This window comes from Electrona antarctica (genome assembly GCF_951216825.1).
Source record: "Electrona antarctica genome assembly, chromosome: 18".
Lineage (NCBI taxonomy): Eukaryota > Metazoa > Chordata > Actinopteri > Myctophiformes > Myctophidae > Electrona > Electrona antarctica.
Window position 1 is genome coordinate 18,664,101 of NC_136799.1, and position 18,059 is coordinate 18,682,159.

Consider the following 18,059-nt stretch of genomic DNA (forward strand, 5'->3'; position numbering starts at 1 on the left):
CATGCAGGACTGCTCTGTAACTACACCAAAATAAAGTGTTCATGAACGTCTGTCTTCCCAACCTTGTGTTTTTTTTGTTTGATATTGTTTTGTTGCTATGTCTGCAGAGGAACCACTAAAGTGTTCAAGGCAAACGTTCAGGGCCAGGCGACAGAAATGAGGAGCCTTAACTCTGTGTTGAGCCAGAAACGCTTTCATTAGCTCTCATTATTGCTATCTGGCACATAATGAGACAGACTGGGGTGGCTAGCCTGCTGCTATTTGGCCCAAGTTGTTACACAGACTCACGTAAGCTCCTTCGTCACCAACAGCAACCAACCTCGTCCTCCTCCTCCTCTCAGCTTAGGCGGGTGACAGCCTGGCATCATACCATCCTCATTTCATGCTTTCTCTCTTTATCTCCCCCCTCCCTCTTTCTCACAGTAGGCCTATCTCACTTTTCGCAAAACTCTTCCTCACTCCCTGTCACCCACTCGCTATCTATCTCTCTCTCTCTCTCTCTCTTTCTTTCTATCATAGCATACTGAAGAGGAAAAGAGCATGTAGCAAAAAGGGGGGAAAAGCCCTCAAGCTCTGATTAGAAACCAATTAGCTCTGTGGATCCTCAGGCCCCTCACCCGACAGGCTGCAGCACGGTGTCACGTCGATTAGGCTCCCCGTTTGGGAATGGATTGTACTGCGGGATATCTGTTCCCGCTTCACTCTCTCGTCTTGCTTTCTCTCCTTCTTTATGCAACTATCTATCTATCCATCTATATATCCTTGCCTTCTCTTCCCTCCTACTCCTGCTGGTCTGCTCTAATTTCATGGGGTGCTCTCAACACACACACACACAGCTAAAGTAGTAGAGAAGACATCTCATCAATGTGACCTGACCTAATTGCAAGCCGGCGTGGCTGACAGGTCCGAGATGGATAGTCCCGTGATATTAGGACTCTGGATAGCAGTCATGAACATGTAGTGCTGGAGTGTGGCGTGTGACAAATGCGCGCGACAATGGACACGAAGGGACCGTGAAGCCTGATGTAGACTTCATTATAAGATGGTGCCATGTGCAGAAGGAGCGTCATGTGCCAAAATTAGACAATAGATACAGTACACTCGTAATGACTCTCTGGAAGACAGCGCTATGTAGAACTCCGTAAGTGAGAACAGGATGTGACTGTCACCACTCGCACTGATCTCAATAACAAGGCGGGGTACAAGTGCCTTTATTGTATGATTCCAACCAATCACAGTGAACCATCTGGAGTGCCTTATACTCAGTATATGCTTGTGCACTTTGTAAAAGTAGGCATTAGTAAAATACTGGGCTTTAAGTGCTAGATGAACACCCAATACACCGCCTTTCTAGCTCTTTGCCATGCACCAAACTGCACACCCACCTACTGTTGCTTACAAAACTGCCTAGTCAGATTAATAGCAGCCTTTCAGGGTGATTTTCACACTTTATAGTCTCCCTGCAGACAATTTCATTTCATTTTCTTTCGTCTGGCCATGGAATCCACTGGGACTAAATGCCATATCCTTTCAACACCACCAAAGCCTGGGTAAGTTAATTGTCTGCGTGGCATAATCGCCCCTCAACAAAAGGCAGTAGAAATGACAGGGGTTTTAACATAATGACTGCTGTCGTTACAGTCTTACTCTGTGACAAAAGATGATTTTTTTTTTTTTTTAAATCCACATTGACACATTTGCCAGCCAGTCAACGCTTGGTGGGTTGATTCTCTCCACCAGGCAAACCGTTTATCTCCATCTTCAACCGCCATTTTGCGCCTTTTCTTCTCCACTGATGGCTTGTAATTGCTTCCATCTGCTCTGCTCTTTACACATATTCCTTGGCAGTGATAACGCGGTATAGTTAGAGAACCAGCGGGGGAGCATGAGCGACTCTCGCTAGAAATGTCAAGCGGTCACCTATGGGCAGGCGTATGGCTTTTAGACACACCGGGCACCTGGGTGATACGAATTCAAATCAATATCACAATTACTTCTGCCTCATTTACCATTAATGAACTAATAAACAAATTGGTTTAATCGTTTATGCAACATTATAGATTGTAATAAAATTATCTAGCAGATAATCTTACATCTTGTAGCGATGCACAGTGATGTGAGCTTGTAGATCGGCAATTTTTACATGCCACCATTGTACAACGAAGTATAAAGTGGTTAAATGGTCAATCGGACTAATCAATATTTAGTTGATTATGAAAAATCCACTAGAATTCTCATTTGATATTTATCATCATATATTCTGGAGGTAAACCATAGCCAAAAATAGCCGATCTACAAGCTCACAATGCGTCACGTAGATCTACGTTTGTAGATTGGCTATTTTTGGTGAAGAGATTTGCTGTAGATGGAAAAGAAGAACAGTCCAGGTTAATTGCCCAACCCTACCGAGCACCAGAGTGGCCACAGCGCACATGCCACAGACTATCAGAGACTTGTTTGAACTCTTTTACTGAGTCACACACTGACCCCTTGGTAGGGTAGTAGTGCATGTTCTCCCTCCTCTTCTTCTGAAGAGGATCATTTCTGGCAGTGTTATCTCAGAAGGAGACATTTAAATTAAATCAATAAATCAATCACACTCCAGATGGATTGGGTGTCAAAAAATGATATTGGCCCCGACATGATGTGCAGATTGTGCTGTGCAGGTTTTGTCATGTGAAGTGTTTCTATTTAAGGATGCATACACCTCCCACCTCCTCCTGTCTTCTCCTCCTCCACAGCAACAGGTGTCCTGCATAAACAGCAGGCAGCTAGAACATAATTTGGAATTCGTAGGGGGACACATTCAAATAAACCTCTTGCACTAAAACCATGCATCACTCACACAATCCTGGCCGATGCTTAGGATAAAAGCTATCTCATCCCCCCCACTCCTTACGTCAGGTGCCCAATGACAGGCTCGAGCCTCAAACACCAAGGTAAACCCCTCGCACGCTACTTACTCCTCACATTCTCCTGTTCTGTGCTATGTTTGCTCCTCTAATTCCCTGTCAAGATCGTCTCTCCTCTCTCCGCCAGCGAGAGTTGAAGGCACACAAAAGTATACACTCAGAGAAAATCAAGAAAATGTGCAACACCACTATACAGCACTGTACCAACCAGGGGGACTTGACTTGGTAGGAGAACAGGGTGCATATGAATTATACATGTGGAGGAGAGGAGAAAGGGAGGCAGATTCATCAGAATAAATGCATAATGCTCTAACCCACTGCAAATCCCTTAATATAATCTGTCACAATTCAAGGTTAGCAAACGTGCAAAGGTGGAATTTATTCATTTCCATACAAAGCATAGTTATGAGCCTGAAAAATTAATGTTGAAAGTAAGTAATTGGAGAGAAAAGGGCGAGGAGAAGGTTTCGTTTGAATTTACAAACACCAGGGGCCTTTCTTTTGGGGGGAATTGGCTGTGTGAATGTTGTTATGTAACTGCAAAGAACATAGCAAACAATGGCAAGATGTAGATTACCATACATACAGTTTCTCTCTCTCTCTCTCTGACACACACACACACACACACACACACACACACACACACACACACACACACACACACACACACACACACACACACACACACACACACACACACACACACACACACACACACACACACACACACACACACACACACACACACACACACACACACACACACCAGTGTTGTAGGGGGACACCCCATAAGATACGTTCGCACACACATGCACTGCGCGCAAATACACTATTAAACATGCAGACGTGTTTAGCCTATTTAGAAACAGGGTTTACAATGCTTAATCGTATGATCCATATTGACAAGTCAAAAAACGTTATTTTTGCCAAAAAATTAAAGATTGTGTAGATGTGAGAGAAGTGGGGGGATGGCGCTCCCCCGCGTCCCCTGTCCCCCCCACTACACCCCTGACGCACGCACGCGCACGCGCACGTGCACACGCACACGCACACACGCACACGCACACACGCACACACACACACAGTCTGCGTGAGTGTGTTTACAGTACAATTAGAATCTGAAATGTCAGCTAGCAATTCATCATCCTCTATCAGCCGACTGTGATTGATGAACCCTTTTTCCTGCTGTGTAAAATGACTTTCATGGCAATAATCTCAATCAAAATGCCATTTCCTATTTTAAGCACGTTTCTGTAGAATTCTAAAAGTATTTGCATATCTATTCATTTTTCCAAGTGTAATAAAGTGGAACCAAGTCAATTTATGTAATTAGATTATATGTAATCTGTTACTATACCCAACACCAAGTGATGAGAATACCTCCATTACAGTCCCCCTAGCACAGCGATGCTAGGGGGCCGAGGCCCACTGGTGGCCGAGGCCCACTGGTGGCCCGTAATGATATTGCAAGTAGGTCCCCAAATAATCGGCAAAACACAAGATTTTGATTATAATATATTATTTATATGTATTCTTTGTAAAATAAATGTTTTAAAAAAATGAGTATATTACGTTATATTCCACTGATTCTAGCCGGAACAAGATTGATTCATTGATTGAGCATTAATTCTAAATGATTAACATGTTCTGAAAATGCTCGTGGCCCGCCCTTTCCGGCTGCCATGTTAAGTGATCAAATGGTTCACTTTTTGTGAGGCATGATCCAGAAAAGGCTGAGAACCACTGCCTATAGCACAACCAAAGCCTCATTTATACTGAAAATTGCCAATCCACAAGCTCACGTGTTGTTCGCACTGCGACTCGTTGTGAGCTCGTAGTTCGGCTACTTTCTGTGCGGGACACAATGTCCAACCAAATCTAAACAAGGCATTAGATTGTCCACTGCCCCCTTGCTTCTCTTATGGGCTGACAGCAGCAGCCTGGGTGCCACAGGAAGCAACCTGTCCTGCCCCCAATTTCCTTCATGTGGCAGCCCCCCTGTTAAGTTGTGAAACCATATAATAACTATTCTGTTTCTACAATCACCTCCAGTCTCGCCACTTTTCCATTGTTGCCACTATGACCTCCTGTGTCCATAATACAAGTGCAATGCTGAATGTATGTGGCGATACCCTCTGTGTACACGCTGAATGTATGTGGCGATACCCTCTGTGTACACAATAAAAGCGCCATAATGTTTATTATCTACCCACGATTACTAGCCCATTTGTTACAAATATAACTTGTCAATCAAAAATAATTATGAGCATATGATATCCTTTATTGTGAAACTGCATAAACCACCTCTTGATTTATATTTAGATCATTATTCCCCATTCAGACAATTATCACCTTGCATAAAGACAGTCTGCCATGATGGCACATACTGTACAGTATGATGAATCAGGCCTCTTTCAGCGACTGCTTACCATAGGAAGTTAATAATATGGAGATATAAACATAGTCAACTCATTAAGGCAATGATTGCAAAAATGATGACAGCATAGTGCAGGCAGATAATCACTGAAGCATCACACGCCCAAACAGAAACAATATGCAAATTCGGGTCAGAAGCTTTTTTTTTTCTTTTTTTTTTGCATTACATTACCTCTGCAATCAAATGTGAAGCAAAAACATGACATGTGTTGTGTGTAATCATGCAGCACGCTTCGTTAACCCATTGAGACCTGGAACGCATCCATGTCACGTTAGCGTTAGCGTTTTAAACATTATGTTATAATTTAGCTATTGAAAAATAGCAGATCTACAAGCTCATAGCGCGCCACCGAGTGGCGCGCTATGAACTTGTAGGTCTGCTATTTTTGAAAAATCGTTAAAATGTGCCTCAAATCTTTCAGAAAATTGTCATGATTTAGAAAACATTTTTTTTAAATTTCGACGTCAGGCCTGAATGGGTTAAGAACCATTGCAGGTCAGAACAACCTTGTACAACTGGAACATTAATCTGTGACCCATCAAATGCTTTAAATGTAATAAAATGTTGCTTCAGTGATGCAACCCTGTAGTTTAATCGATATCACTGTGATAATGCTAACCAGGATTACGATATTCACCTCAGATAAATGTATCCACATTCCACACCGAAAAATGGTCAGGTCTAGTGTAAAGATTGACCCACTTGGGTAGATTTTTACACTCTCACAGATTGCGGTGCCTGACAGCAACATCAACATCAAATACTGTCTAGCCCAATTCAAAAAAGGTATTGAAAATGCTAGCACAAACACGATAAAGTTTTGCAGCTGAGTGCATGTTACCCTTGTTTTAGAAAAGTGTAGTCTAAAAGGTGGCTTTGCGTCAATTTATTTGTGTACTGATGCATCTTTGATTGTCACTGAGGAGTTTGTGGTGCTGGTGTATTAGAGCCAGTGGACACAAACATTGGCAATTTGATGCTCTTTTGCCAGAAATGGATATTTTAGACAGCCTGCTCTGTCACACTGACTGAAGTTTGCTAGTTGAGCAGAGGGGCTGTTTCTTTCAATTAGGGTACTGGAAATTGGACTATAATGACATTATTGTTACTTGTTATAGACAGTGTTTGAATATAATCTATAGATTTTTTCCCACCTGAGCATCCTAATTATTTATGATTAGGCCTACAGACCGCCACTTTCTGGTGAATCTATGTAATGTGTTGGGAAGCCATGAATAATAATGAGTACTATAGACGAAAAACTGTTTAAGTCCAAATGTTATTCTGACCCCTCCACGAAAAGGCCTCGTTGTCCTGACCCCTTATCCATCATTTATACATTATGGATAATTAGTGTGGACTTAAACAGTTTTTCGTCTGTAGTACTATTGTGCATTTCATGCTTTCAACTCAAGGATACCTTGACTGCATGGGGAAATGTGGAAATCAGGCGTCTGATTATATACATATTAACAGTACCATCATGCATACACTTAAAGTATGAATAATAATAATAATAATAACTAGAACTGCACTCTGTCGAGTGCCTACTTGCTTGTTGCACACAAGTAGGCCTACTAGTGCGCAAGCAGAGCGCGCAAGTACTGTCGTAGCTATTTGCTACGTACCTACTTTTTGCACGTAAAAAAGTAGTATTATGAAGTATATCGTAATAAAGATGTGGATTAAAGGACCCAATGCCTTCGATGGTGACGTATATCTCGATCAGTGTCGGGTGGATTAAAGGAAATGCCTCTATGTATATGTACTGTATATGTAATTTGTAAGTTGATTAGCGGTATACTGTGGTTACTTTTGATGCGTATGCACCGTCCCAGCATATGACGTCAGGGTATAACTGGTATAGCTAGCTCTCAATGATGACTAGCTCTCAATGATGACGTAATAAAGATGTGGATTAAAGGTCCCAATGCCTTCGATGGTGACGTATATCTCGATCAATGTCGGGTGGATTACAGGAAATGCCTCTATGTATATGTAATTTGTAAGTTGATTAGTGGTATACTGTGGTTACTTTTGATGCGTATGCACCGTCCCAGCATATGACGTCAGGGTATAACTGGCGTCATATGCTAGCTCTCAATGATGACTAGCTCTCAATGATGATGTAATAAAGATGCGGATTAAAGGTCCCAATGCCAGAGTGTAATTGGTTTTCGATGGTGACGTAATGCTCCTATGTATACATGTATGTAGTCTGGCACCACTGCCGTATCAGGCACAAGTAGTCATTACGTAATTTGCTGGGACGGTGCATACGCATCGTCCTGGGCGAAACTAGTACTTGCGCGCTCTGCTTGCGCAAGTAATAATAATAAATATATATACACATTCCTGTTTAGGCCTAGACCTGAAATCAGTACCCTAAAAATGCCTGTGTGGATGACAGCATTCATGCCTTTGAGCATGCACGTACAGACAAAAGGTAAATGATTAAAATGAGTTCTATATCCCTGTGAGAGGGTCAAAATATCTGCTCACAAGCACGTCTGGTATGATGATGCCCTTGCCTGGCTACATTCACTGCTGCTATGATCACTGGAAAGTCTAGGCATGACACCCGATATGAATGTTACCGCCAACTCTCTGAAGACGCTAATAACTTTCACTCTAACTGCATGTTTGGCTATTAGTGCTGCTGTTTGTGAATTGGACTTATTTTGTAACAAGGGCCATTTGCATAATTAGGCTACCTAATTTAAATAGGCGCGAATAGCACCAGAGCACCCAAACACAATTTTCTTGGCAGCACAGTTGTGCATTTCATCCTTTGTGGGTGCTTTCTTTCTTTCTTTTTTTTAAAAAGATGTTTTTGGTGCTTTTTCTGCCTTTATTGATATCATATAGTACAGTCGATTGACAGGAAATGGAGAGAAAGAGACGGGGAGTGACACACAGCAAAGGTCGTCGGCATCGGGATTGCAGTCTAGGTGCCCAGACCGCTACGCCCAGAATTACACTTTATTTTAGTCTTATTTGCACGACTTTAGTTTAGCGGCCTCAAAAGAACTGTCCTTTTGTGAATTTACCATTTTAATGTGCAGGTATATACAGTATATTCAGTTCCTTGCTTGTGAGCACATGAACCAGACAGGACATTCCCTGGCCACTGTAAGGATTGAATGTGTCCATTCAGCACCATGGACAGAGGCTTCGGGTGACAGACTCTTGTGTTGACATTTCTTTGACAAGGTGAAAATACAGGCAGAGACTGCCCTGTAAAATCCTGTGAGTGTTACTTGCGACCTAGTGCCCAGAGCCTGGTGTTGCACACCAAAAATAGCCGATCTACAAGCTCACAAAGTGTCGCACTATTTTTGGTGCACAGCACGGTGCGGAACCATGTTTACAATTTGCACATGCTCACAGTTGAATTCACACACACACACAGTCGCGCGCACGCACGCACGCACGCACGCACGCACACACGCACACACGCACACACACACACACACACACACACACACTTCTAAATGATAGGTATGTACTGTGACATGTGATGGAGAGGTGAAGACAGGCGGGGTCACAATATTAGCACTTTCAGGTCCACGAGGAGCAAGTGAGGCAGGGGTGTCTGTGTCTGGCCTAACCCCCACCACCACCACCACCACCAGCCGCCTGCCTTTTCCAGCCTTGCAAGTGGCTTCAGTTCACAGCGGCGACTGGTGGAAATGGCATCGGTGGCGTGTCATCATAGTAGTAATAAATCTGCTCCAGACGTAGCAGGAGTGTTCCCGCGCCCACCCTGTCCGTACGGCAACAGCGCTGCAGGATTTTCTTTAAGCGATTCCTCTTTTGGGGTGGAAAGTGAAAAGTGCAGTGGAAGTGCAATGAGCCTTTAAAAGTGGGACCTCTGTGTTGGAAAAGTCTGCGGTATGACCATCCATGAACGTCACTGTCATTACAAAATGGTTTGCTTGACATAATAGCTATACCTGGTGCATGGGCAGCATAACAATGAGTGGATTTTGGGCAGTGTGTGTGTGTGTGTGTGTGTGTGTGTGTGTGTGTGCATGCGAAAGGGAGCGAGAGAGAGAGAGAGAGAGAGAGAGAGAAAGAGACAGACAGACGTGTGTTTGTGTGTGTGTGTGTGTGTGTGTGGGGGGGGGGTTAAGGTTGATTTGATTCTGTGTGACTCTTGAGTCTTGATTGGTCAATTAATTGTGTGCCAAGCAGAGCAAATTACACAAACGTGCTTGTGACATGCCTGAGCCTCCCACACACATACAGGCAAATACATATAGGGCACACAGAAACGGTCACGCACACACGCCTTTAAATAGGTACAGAAGCACGTAGCCTATATACTCATACGCACGCACCAAGTGCTCACACAAGCACATCGTTGGCAGCATAGCCTATACACTTACACTTGGCATTTTCACAGCAGTAAGATTGTATAATGTATATCACGTTCATGCTGTTTTCTTTTCTATTTCCATTCTATCCCATCCCTCTCTTCAGCAACAATTCTCATCAGCAGCATTCGATGCGCACTCTGGGGATCATAAATTGCTTTACAAGTCAGAGGAAAATGGGAAAGACATTCATGCGCCTCTATCAGTCCAAATTCCACCAGGTTCTATCGCGTCATCATCATCACTGTGTCAGTCACCCATCACCAGCTAACATTTTGCAGTCTGTCTACGTCTTTCTTCCAATCCGAAATATCCCCAAACTGCGCGTAATACTATAGCCCACATGCTGGAGCTCATCGGCCTACAGTGCTATAGAAGTGCACCGGTTATGCATTATGCCCGCAATTCGAGTGCAGCCTATAGCCTACAATGTGATCGTACAGGATCAGAGATAGCCTATGCAACTTTGCATCTAAAGGAAATTAGCATAGGCTTACAGCACCAGTTAACAGACATGCCTGCGCTAATGAGCACAAAGCCTAGCCTATAGTTTTAACTAATGCAAAATGGGTGAATTCCGTCTATAGAGCCTACTGCGAGTAATCAACTATATTGAATACAAGTGTGCGTCAACTTACCAATAAGAGCCAGCTGTAGGATGTATAGTCCGACGAAGTCCATTCTGGAGTGCGACATTTAAGTCTAAACGATGCAATCCCGAGTGATTGAGGATGAATTTGAATATATATTCAAAAAAATGGGGAAAAAAGAAAGAAAGAAAAGCCCACAGTTTTGTTTAACTGGCACCGGAATTTAAACGAAACAGCTGCAGCTATTTTTCAAGTGATGACTGGCCAGTTACGTTGACGCCGGAATCCAAAGCATTGAATGAAAAAACAGCCGCGGAACACATCATTTTTTTACAGTCAAACTTTTTGCCACGAATTTTGAAGGGGGTCACAGTTGCGGCAAAATAAGCAAAGTAGCCTACTGTCAATTTAACAACGGAGCGAAGCTGGAAAAACAGTTTGCGCGTTGGGTGGACTAAATCTTGCCCGTGTGGAACATCCTCTCCTGCCGTGCGGAGCGCTGAATCTCTCCTCTTCGTTTCGTTCGCCTCTCCACCTGCACACCGTCTCTGGGAAACTGCGGATGAATCACGAGGCGCGTGGCTTTAGTGCGCTCTCACTACCTGGCTGGCTGCTGCAAGTCGAAGTCACACACACACAGACACCCTGTGACTGTCCCTCTGATTCCAGACGGGTCGGCGACGGTCGCTCTCACACTGCCTGCAAGTCACAGTGACATGCAGAGTCTATTCCAGACGGGTTGCACTTGCAAGTCACACAGTCTGTCCAGTACCCTGCTTCCAGAGTCACGCTCAGTCGGTTAGTTGGTCTCACTGCTCGGTATAGATACCCCGCGCTCCTGCAAGTTAAAACAAACAAACAAACAAAAAAAGTTCAAATAGCTTATTTCATGCAGTTGTACAGTAGCCCAATAACCATAAATCCACTGCAGCTGGTGCATAGCGTGCTACAGCCTATAGCCTATGGGTTATTCACCCACATCTCCAAGGTTTATGCTGTCGGACTGGGCAGCAGACTTTGCCAAAAGGTGAATTGAATTCATCGTAGCCACTGCATGTACGCCAGTGATTTCGATGGGTTGAGAAATTCTTTAAGGTGGGCCCCAGAGGTCCACACGCTGACAGGACAGGAGAAAGCAGCCAATAAAAAGAACAGGGACTTACTCAAGAGAGACTATTTTGCACTCACCAGAACCGAGTGGTTTTGGGGGGTACATATTCTGTCTATATAATATTCTATTCTGAAACATGAGAATTACGAACGGTCTATTTTCATCTGGGTTTTGGAGCAGTAGCCATGATTGCCATACAAGATAATACCTTAAAAACATTTTCTTTTCAGACATATGGCCTAGTTTTTATGTAAGAGAAATTGGTAACACTTGTACTTGACAATGGTCATATTTCTGTATATGTGAGACGACTCTAAGTGTAGCCTAAAATAGTCTGAAATTACAGTTGAAAATTAGGACATAACATCATGAGTTACATGAATGGATATTGTTCACATTTTTCTTAATAAATGATGTCCCTGGGCTGTCATGGGAACACCATTGGTGCTAATTAAGGATAGGCCTACTGTTGATCATTTCATATTTGTGGTCCAGACTGCAGTGTGATATAGGCCCCGATTGTGATTCCGCATTAGGCATTATGCTTAGCTTAATTTATACTAAAGGTGAATTCATCATCCGACTTGTCATGTGCAAAAACAGGAGATTTATATGATGATGCAATGCATTGTGAGCTTGTAGAATTGCGTAGAATTTTGCCAACATGATGTGTCATACAACGAATTATAAATCAGGCTTAAGGGACCTATGTGCCAACATTAATATATTACATTTTCAGGCTGATAAAGAGCTGAACACAATTGAACAGGGCCATTATATATAGTCAAGTGTTACAGAGGAATCCATTTTCAAAGTGCCTTAATATTCAGCTTGCAGACAGAGACACAGCTTCATAAATCATTGGGAATATTTAAATACTTCATATCGACAGCTGTTGTGTGGCCTGTCTTCAAATGCTGAATTGTTTGCAAGCTGTGAAAGTCATGCTCAAGATATGAAATTAATTATGGTGTAATTTCTTTCTTCTTTTTTTCTATGGGGAGTTGCATTGGCTGTATTCACTTTTGGCAGCATCTCTGGAATAGCCTCATCAAAACATTGCCTGTTATGTTGAGGAAAAACAGATGCTCACATGGAGCACTGCACAATCCTGAGTGTTAATTTAACTCTGACCTGTAAGGGTCCAACTTTACACAAATTTAAATGGAACAATGGACCGGGTTCCACTGAATGACAAGAAATGGATCCTGCATGCTTAGTTGTTCTATATTTACAGATGCACATCCGGACCAAGTGTCACCTCTAGAACGAATGGGGCCTTAGACTTTCAGTGCTCATTATATAACTCCGCCAATCGCTGTGTCATTTCTTCATCCGTGTATTTCTGTAAAATAATTAAAAGGCAGACACCATACATCTTTCAGGCTTGAGTTTCACATTTCTAGGACAAAAGGCGTGGCATGGCCAAGCTTTAGTGCTAATTGAAGCCTATCAGTGCCATTTTTGTTGGCCAAGTTATGCATGACCTGGACTATCATTGTGCCGAAATGGACAAAAGGTTACCAATGTATGGATGATTTATCAGACAATATACAGGAATGCAGGAAAGAATTGGAATTCCAGCCCATAGGTTTCCCTGCTTTGCAGTTGAACCGTAAATATATAGGCTGAGATAGTGCTACTGTAACTTCTTTTTCACTTTTCTGAGAAGAGAGTCTACTCTCCCTGTGATGTCTGTGTTTGTTGTTTCCTATTGAGACAGGGAGCTGAAAGGGACACAGAGTAGAGTAGACTCAGAAGATCCATAGAAGAGAGAGTGCACCCACTGGCCACTGCACACAAAACGAGGTAGAGACTGAGCTACACTTCCTAACCGTCTGCTCTCTGTACCAAGACATCAGAGACATATACTTCCCACTGATAACCATCACCCAAGGAGTTTGAAAACATGACTAATGACAAAAAACTCCCATACTGTATCTGTTGGGTAAAGTACAACAATGTTGTAAAGTACAACAATGTTGTACTTTACTGTGACAGGAGAAGGATGTCAAATGGAATACAAGCACCTTAAGGAATACAAATTATTGTGTGTACAATGTTTATACCCTACACCAGGGGTATTAACACTTTGAGGGCGTTAAATTGATTGATCAAACGATATGCCCTGCTTAATACGACATCCCCGCTATTTGTTTTATGTGTCTAAATCGCCCTATTTTAATAATTAAAAAGAAAGTCCGTCTCTGCCGTGGAGCTGGTGGAAGGAGCTAACTGTTATGATGTCAAAACCGGAAATCGACACATTCGCTGGGCTGCTAGGGCTTCTGGGAAATTGAGTCCAATGCAAGTGACACGAAGATTTATGTATATTTCTGCACAGTAATGAGCAGGATAATATATGTCTACAGTAGGTAATCAGGTATGCTACCTTAGAATAGATGTAGACCTATTTGACAGTGCATAAACATAATTGCCTTGACATTAAGGCCGTCAACGAGCACCAGACAGCTAGCTGACGGACGTCATACATCTTTCAGGCAGGCACGCGCGTGAAAGCTCTTATGGATGTATAACTATATCTCTGCCAGAAAATGCACAATCTTCTTATAGTTTCACAAGATATTATTACTCAAAGTGTTAATGTAACACAGCTCTGTTTACACCTTTAATTTATTCCTATTTATATTCAATATTTATTTATATATACATTGTTGTATGTGTTTGTGTTGTTCCATTTTTGCTTTGGCAATGAAAACGTACGTTTTCTCATGCCAATAAAGCTGCTTGAATTGAGAGAGAGAGAGAGAGAGAGAGAGAGAGAGAGAAGAGACTTCTGAGAGAGAGAGAGAGAGAGAGAGAGAGAGAGAAAGAGAGAGAGAGAGAGAGAGAGAATAGACTTCTGAGAGAGAGAGAGAGAGAGAGAGAGAAGAGACTTCTGAGAGAGACTTCTGTCAGGATTCCATTCTAGACCAACAATAAAGGAACACTATCTACAGACAACAGATCTACACAACTGCGCCATATGACTTCTACCCATTATTAAATATGTCACCATAATTTCATGGACCATTTTGTCGGTCCTCTTAACTCCAACATGCACTTTTCTTGTGCGACAGACTAAAGGGTTAGTTCAGATTTTTGGACTTAAAAGCTGTAGGAAATACTTGCCATTAATATAGTGGTTGCAAATGTATTAATTGATTGCCTGAGTCCCGAGGTGGTTTTTGTGAATATTAAAGTAGTTCCGGTCATTTGGTGGGGGTCTGGGGACCAGACATTAAAAAAATATTTTTAACTTAATTAATACTTAAACAAAAGTAATTTTGTATGTGTTTCACTGGTACTGTACAGTATATTTTGCACAATAACCATTCCTCATAATTGCGTATACTTCTCTAAACAATATTAAATGTGTGAGTGTCTGCCAGGCCCCCAAGGTCCACGGAGGTCCACTTTTGTCTTTGTGTGCGTGAATGAAACGGAAAATACTGTATACTGTAAAAGAGACATTATGCATTATGAATACAATATGACAGCTTTTTAGCCAGGCAAGGAAACTATGAAGGCATATTTATTTACAGTGAATAAAGTGGGAAGTAGTTCACACATGAAAACCTTGGCATCTGCCCAGCTGAATCCACAGAGCAACTCTGCAGCACCAGCAGCTGGGGGTTAAGTGCCTTGCTCAAGGGCAACTGGCAGCAGTTACTGTGGGAAGGGAGAATGCTACTTGTTCACGTCCACTGGCCAGATTTTCCCAGCAGGTTTGGAGGGTTCAAAAGAGTTTCACGCTGCTGGTTAAGCTTGCTTGAATCAGGTGCCAAAAAGATGCTGTATTGACATATCCCTGCTGGTTTGGGATCGAATCTTTCCAGAACGTTCTCTCTATCTCTCTCAGTCTCCAAATCTCTAATCCCTTTCTCTCCCTCTTTCTCCAACATGCCTGTACCACCCCCCCTTCTCTCCCTCTGTCCACCACCCATACTCTGTATCCTTATTGACAGAAGATAAAGTGTCCACTGTCTTTGCAATCTAGTGCTGCCGATGTTATAATCTTTAAGAGGAAATGGGACAGGCGCCCGCTGGGTGGCCATGAAGCGATTTAAGAAGCCCACCACGTGGCTGATTAAGGGGTGCTAATGCATTCAAATTAATGCCAGCTCATCAGCTGTCTTTGGTGCTTCTGCCTGCTTATACACAGTGTTGCTGAGAGACATGGGGAGAAGAGCGAGAGAAGACGGAGAGAGGAAAAGAGAGGGAGAAAGCGAGAGAGAGAGGATAAAACTGAGAAAGAGCACCGAGATCAAAGTGGAGAGAACAAGTAAGAAAGGAGGGATTCAGCAGCCTCCTACACAGCAAAAGACTCATGTTAATTTATCCATTTGTACACTTGTTAAATGTACACTGAGGATGTTATCTTGGACACACAGTACAGCCATTCCAGGGTGACTCAACCGTTATAAACTACAGTACTCTGCAACTCTCTGCAAGAGTTCCATCAAACACGCAACTGTGTCCAAACGCAGCAATGCCATTGTTCAGCAAGCAGTGATAAGAAATTGCAACAGGCAAGAAAATGCAACATCATATTTCTGCTTCTCCGTTGTAACTAGGATACTGTAAAAGCTGCCAAGCCGTCACTGGCCTCCAAAACCATGAAAAATCAAGATAAGTGTGTCCTTCCCTGCAGAAGTACAAAATAATTCACCTCCTGCCCTCGTTGCAGACCTCTCTGGTGTCTAGAAGAAAACTGGCAGAGAAAAGGGAAAGGAAGTTCGGCAAACTTCTGGTTTAGCCTAGCCTGGGCAGCATTCCATTTCGTGTTTATGATCCGGTCGGGAGCGGATGGTAACTTTCGTCATGTTGTAGTCAATGATTTGTAGTCAGCTGGCAGGAAACCACAATCGGAATCAGTATTATGAATGGGTACTTTCTTATTCCGCCTTGTGGTTTCCTGCCAGATCTCACTACAACATGATGTAAATTACCATCCGCTCCAGACCTGTTCACACAGAGATTTTGGAACACAGACCAGGCTTTCCTCCAAGGTGTAAAGCCTGGTGACGCGAGGTTAGGTTTAGCCAAACCATGAGACTGTACTGTTGTTTCAGGTCCAAAAATGCAGGTTTTTATTTTATTTACCTCACCAGTGCAGGTTAATTCACAGTGTAGCCCAGGCAAAATAACAGTTCAAAAATAAATAAGACTGGCCAAAACAACACTCCAAATAACAGAACAGAATAAACACTTGAAAACTAAAGAAAATTAAACAAACCAGGAACTTAAGAAACTATAAACAGGGAAGACCTTATAAATACAAAGGCCCTGGTAGCTCTCCAATAGATGTTGTCACTCCAGCCTGAACCCCTGCCTTTTAAGCAGGTGAGGCAAACCATCACCTGATTGCTAATTGGTAACTCTTATAACTTAACCAAGGCTAGCTAAGGGCTAAGGTCCATACGTTATTTTACACAATTACATCAGGACGTATTGAAGTTACAAATATATTCCATAATGTTTTCCGAGGTGCCAATTCATTCACAGAATGATACTAATAAAGCCAAAAAAATGATATAAGCAAAACATACACCCCTGCTCCTCTACAGTGCTTGGCACATTCCAATCAGGATTGCCAGCACTGCAGAGGCGAGACAGGTGACCCCACAAACAGTGTCAATAAATACACCTTTTTTTTAAGTTCCCAGTCCTCCTGTTGAAAATGTCAGATATACTGATATACTGATACCTCTGTAAGGAAAACCTGCAACACCATACTATTAAACAGCCTTCCCAGCCAGCTTGCTGTTGAATGCATTGGGAAGCAGCTGTGCAATGTGCATGTGCAATAGTGCATGCAAAGTTCCTCCTTACTGTCTATATGGCACGGGTTGCCGCGTGACACATCCCAAGTAGGAAATTTGGGTTGCAGTGAAAACACATTCAAACAAGCAATAATCTATTCTGAAAACCAACTGAAATGTTAAATAAACAACTATGGTTAAGCAAAAAAGCAAAGTGAAGCACAGAAAATGACGACTCCAAAGAGTTTTATTTGCTGTTGTCCAGAAGAAAAAGAGTCTTTTGTATTTATTTTCCTTCAGGTTCAGCTGGCAGTGCAACTACTACTACATAACCACATCTGACCCTCCCAACAGACAGGTGATGAGAAAAATATGTTCAGAAAGTGTGTGTGTGTGTGTGTGTACTGTGTGTGTGTGTGTGTGTGTGTGTGTGTGTGTGTGTGTGTGTGTGTGTGTGTGTGTGTGTGTGTGTGTGTGTGTGTTTCCAGAGGAGTTGGAAGAGTGTAAACCCCATATGCCCTTGGCAAATCCAGGGCCAATGTGATGTGAGTTTTGCAGAGGCATATTTCAGATGCACAGCGAGGATGCATGGAAATGGATAAATCAATGAGGCCATCTGGGGAGAGGAAGTCAAGATGAGGGATGGTTTAACGCCGAGGTTCATTCGACAGTAGCCTCACAGACCTAATTATTCCATTCATTATCAAGAAGAGGGGGAGTCTTATTATTGTCACAATGCAAGTACAATTCTTTCCTTCTCTTTTTTAACTTGCCTACGAATAAATGAGTATGGATGTCACATTTGTAAGAGCATATATTATTGGCACACATTAAAGGACCATAGGCCTACCAATGGTCTGGCAGG

At 42.6% G+C, this 18,059-nt stretch overlaps 1 protein-coding gene across 3 annotated transcripts in view; it reads right to left on the reverse strand.

Annotated features, from left to right (window-relative positions):
* gfra4a (GDNF family receptor alpha 4a) overlaps positions 1 to 16,688 on the reverse strand; it is a 196,988-nt gene extending 180,300 nt beyond the window's left edge. Inside the window, exons 1-3 of one of the 3 annotated variants that reach the window (XM_079528114.1) lie at positions 16,536 to 16,688; positions 10,720 to 11,156; positions 10,367 to 10,430 (exon numbers count right to left, since the gene is read on the reverse strand). In XM_079528114.1, the coding sequence (XP_079384240.1) occupies positions 10,367 to 10,424 (58 nt within the window). In that variant the 5' untranslated portion in view covers positions 10,425 to 10,430; positions 10,720 to 11,156; positions 16,536 to 16,688. Of the gene's footprint in view, positions 1 to 10,366; positions 11,157 to 16,101; positions 16,287 to 16,535 lie in introns of those variants that run through there. The other 2 variants (XM_079528113.1, XM_079528115.1) reach the window with 2 other exon arrangements.
* Positions 16,689 to 18,059: the final 1,371 nt, after the last annotated feature.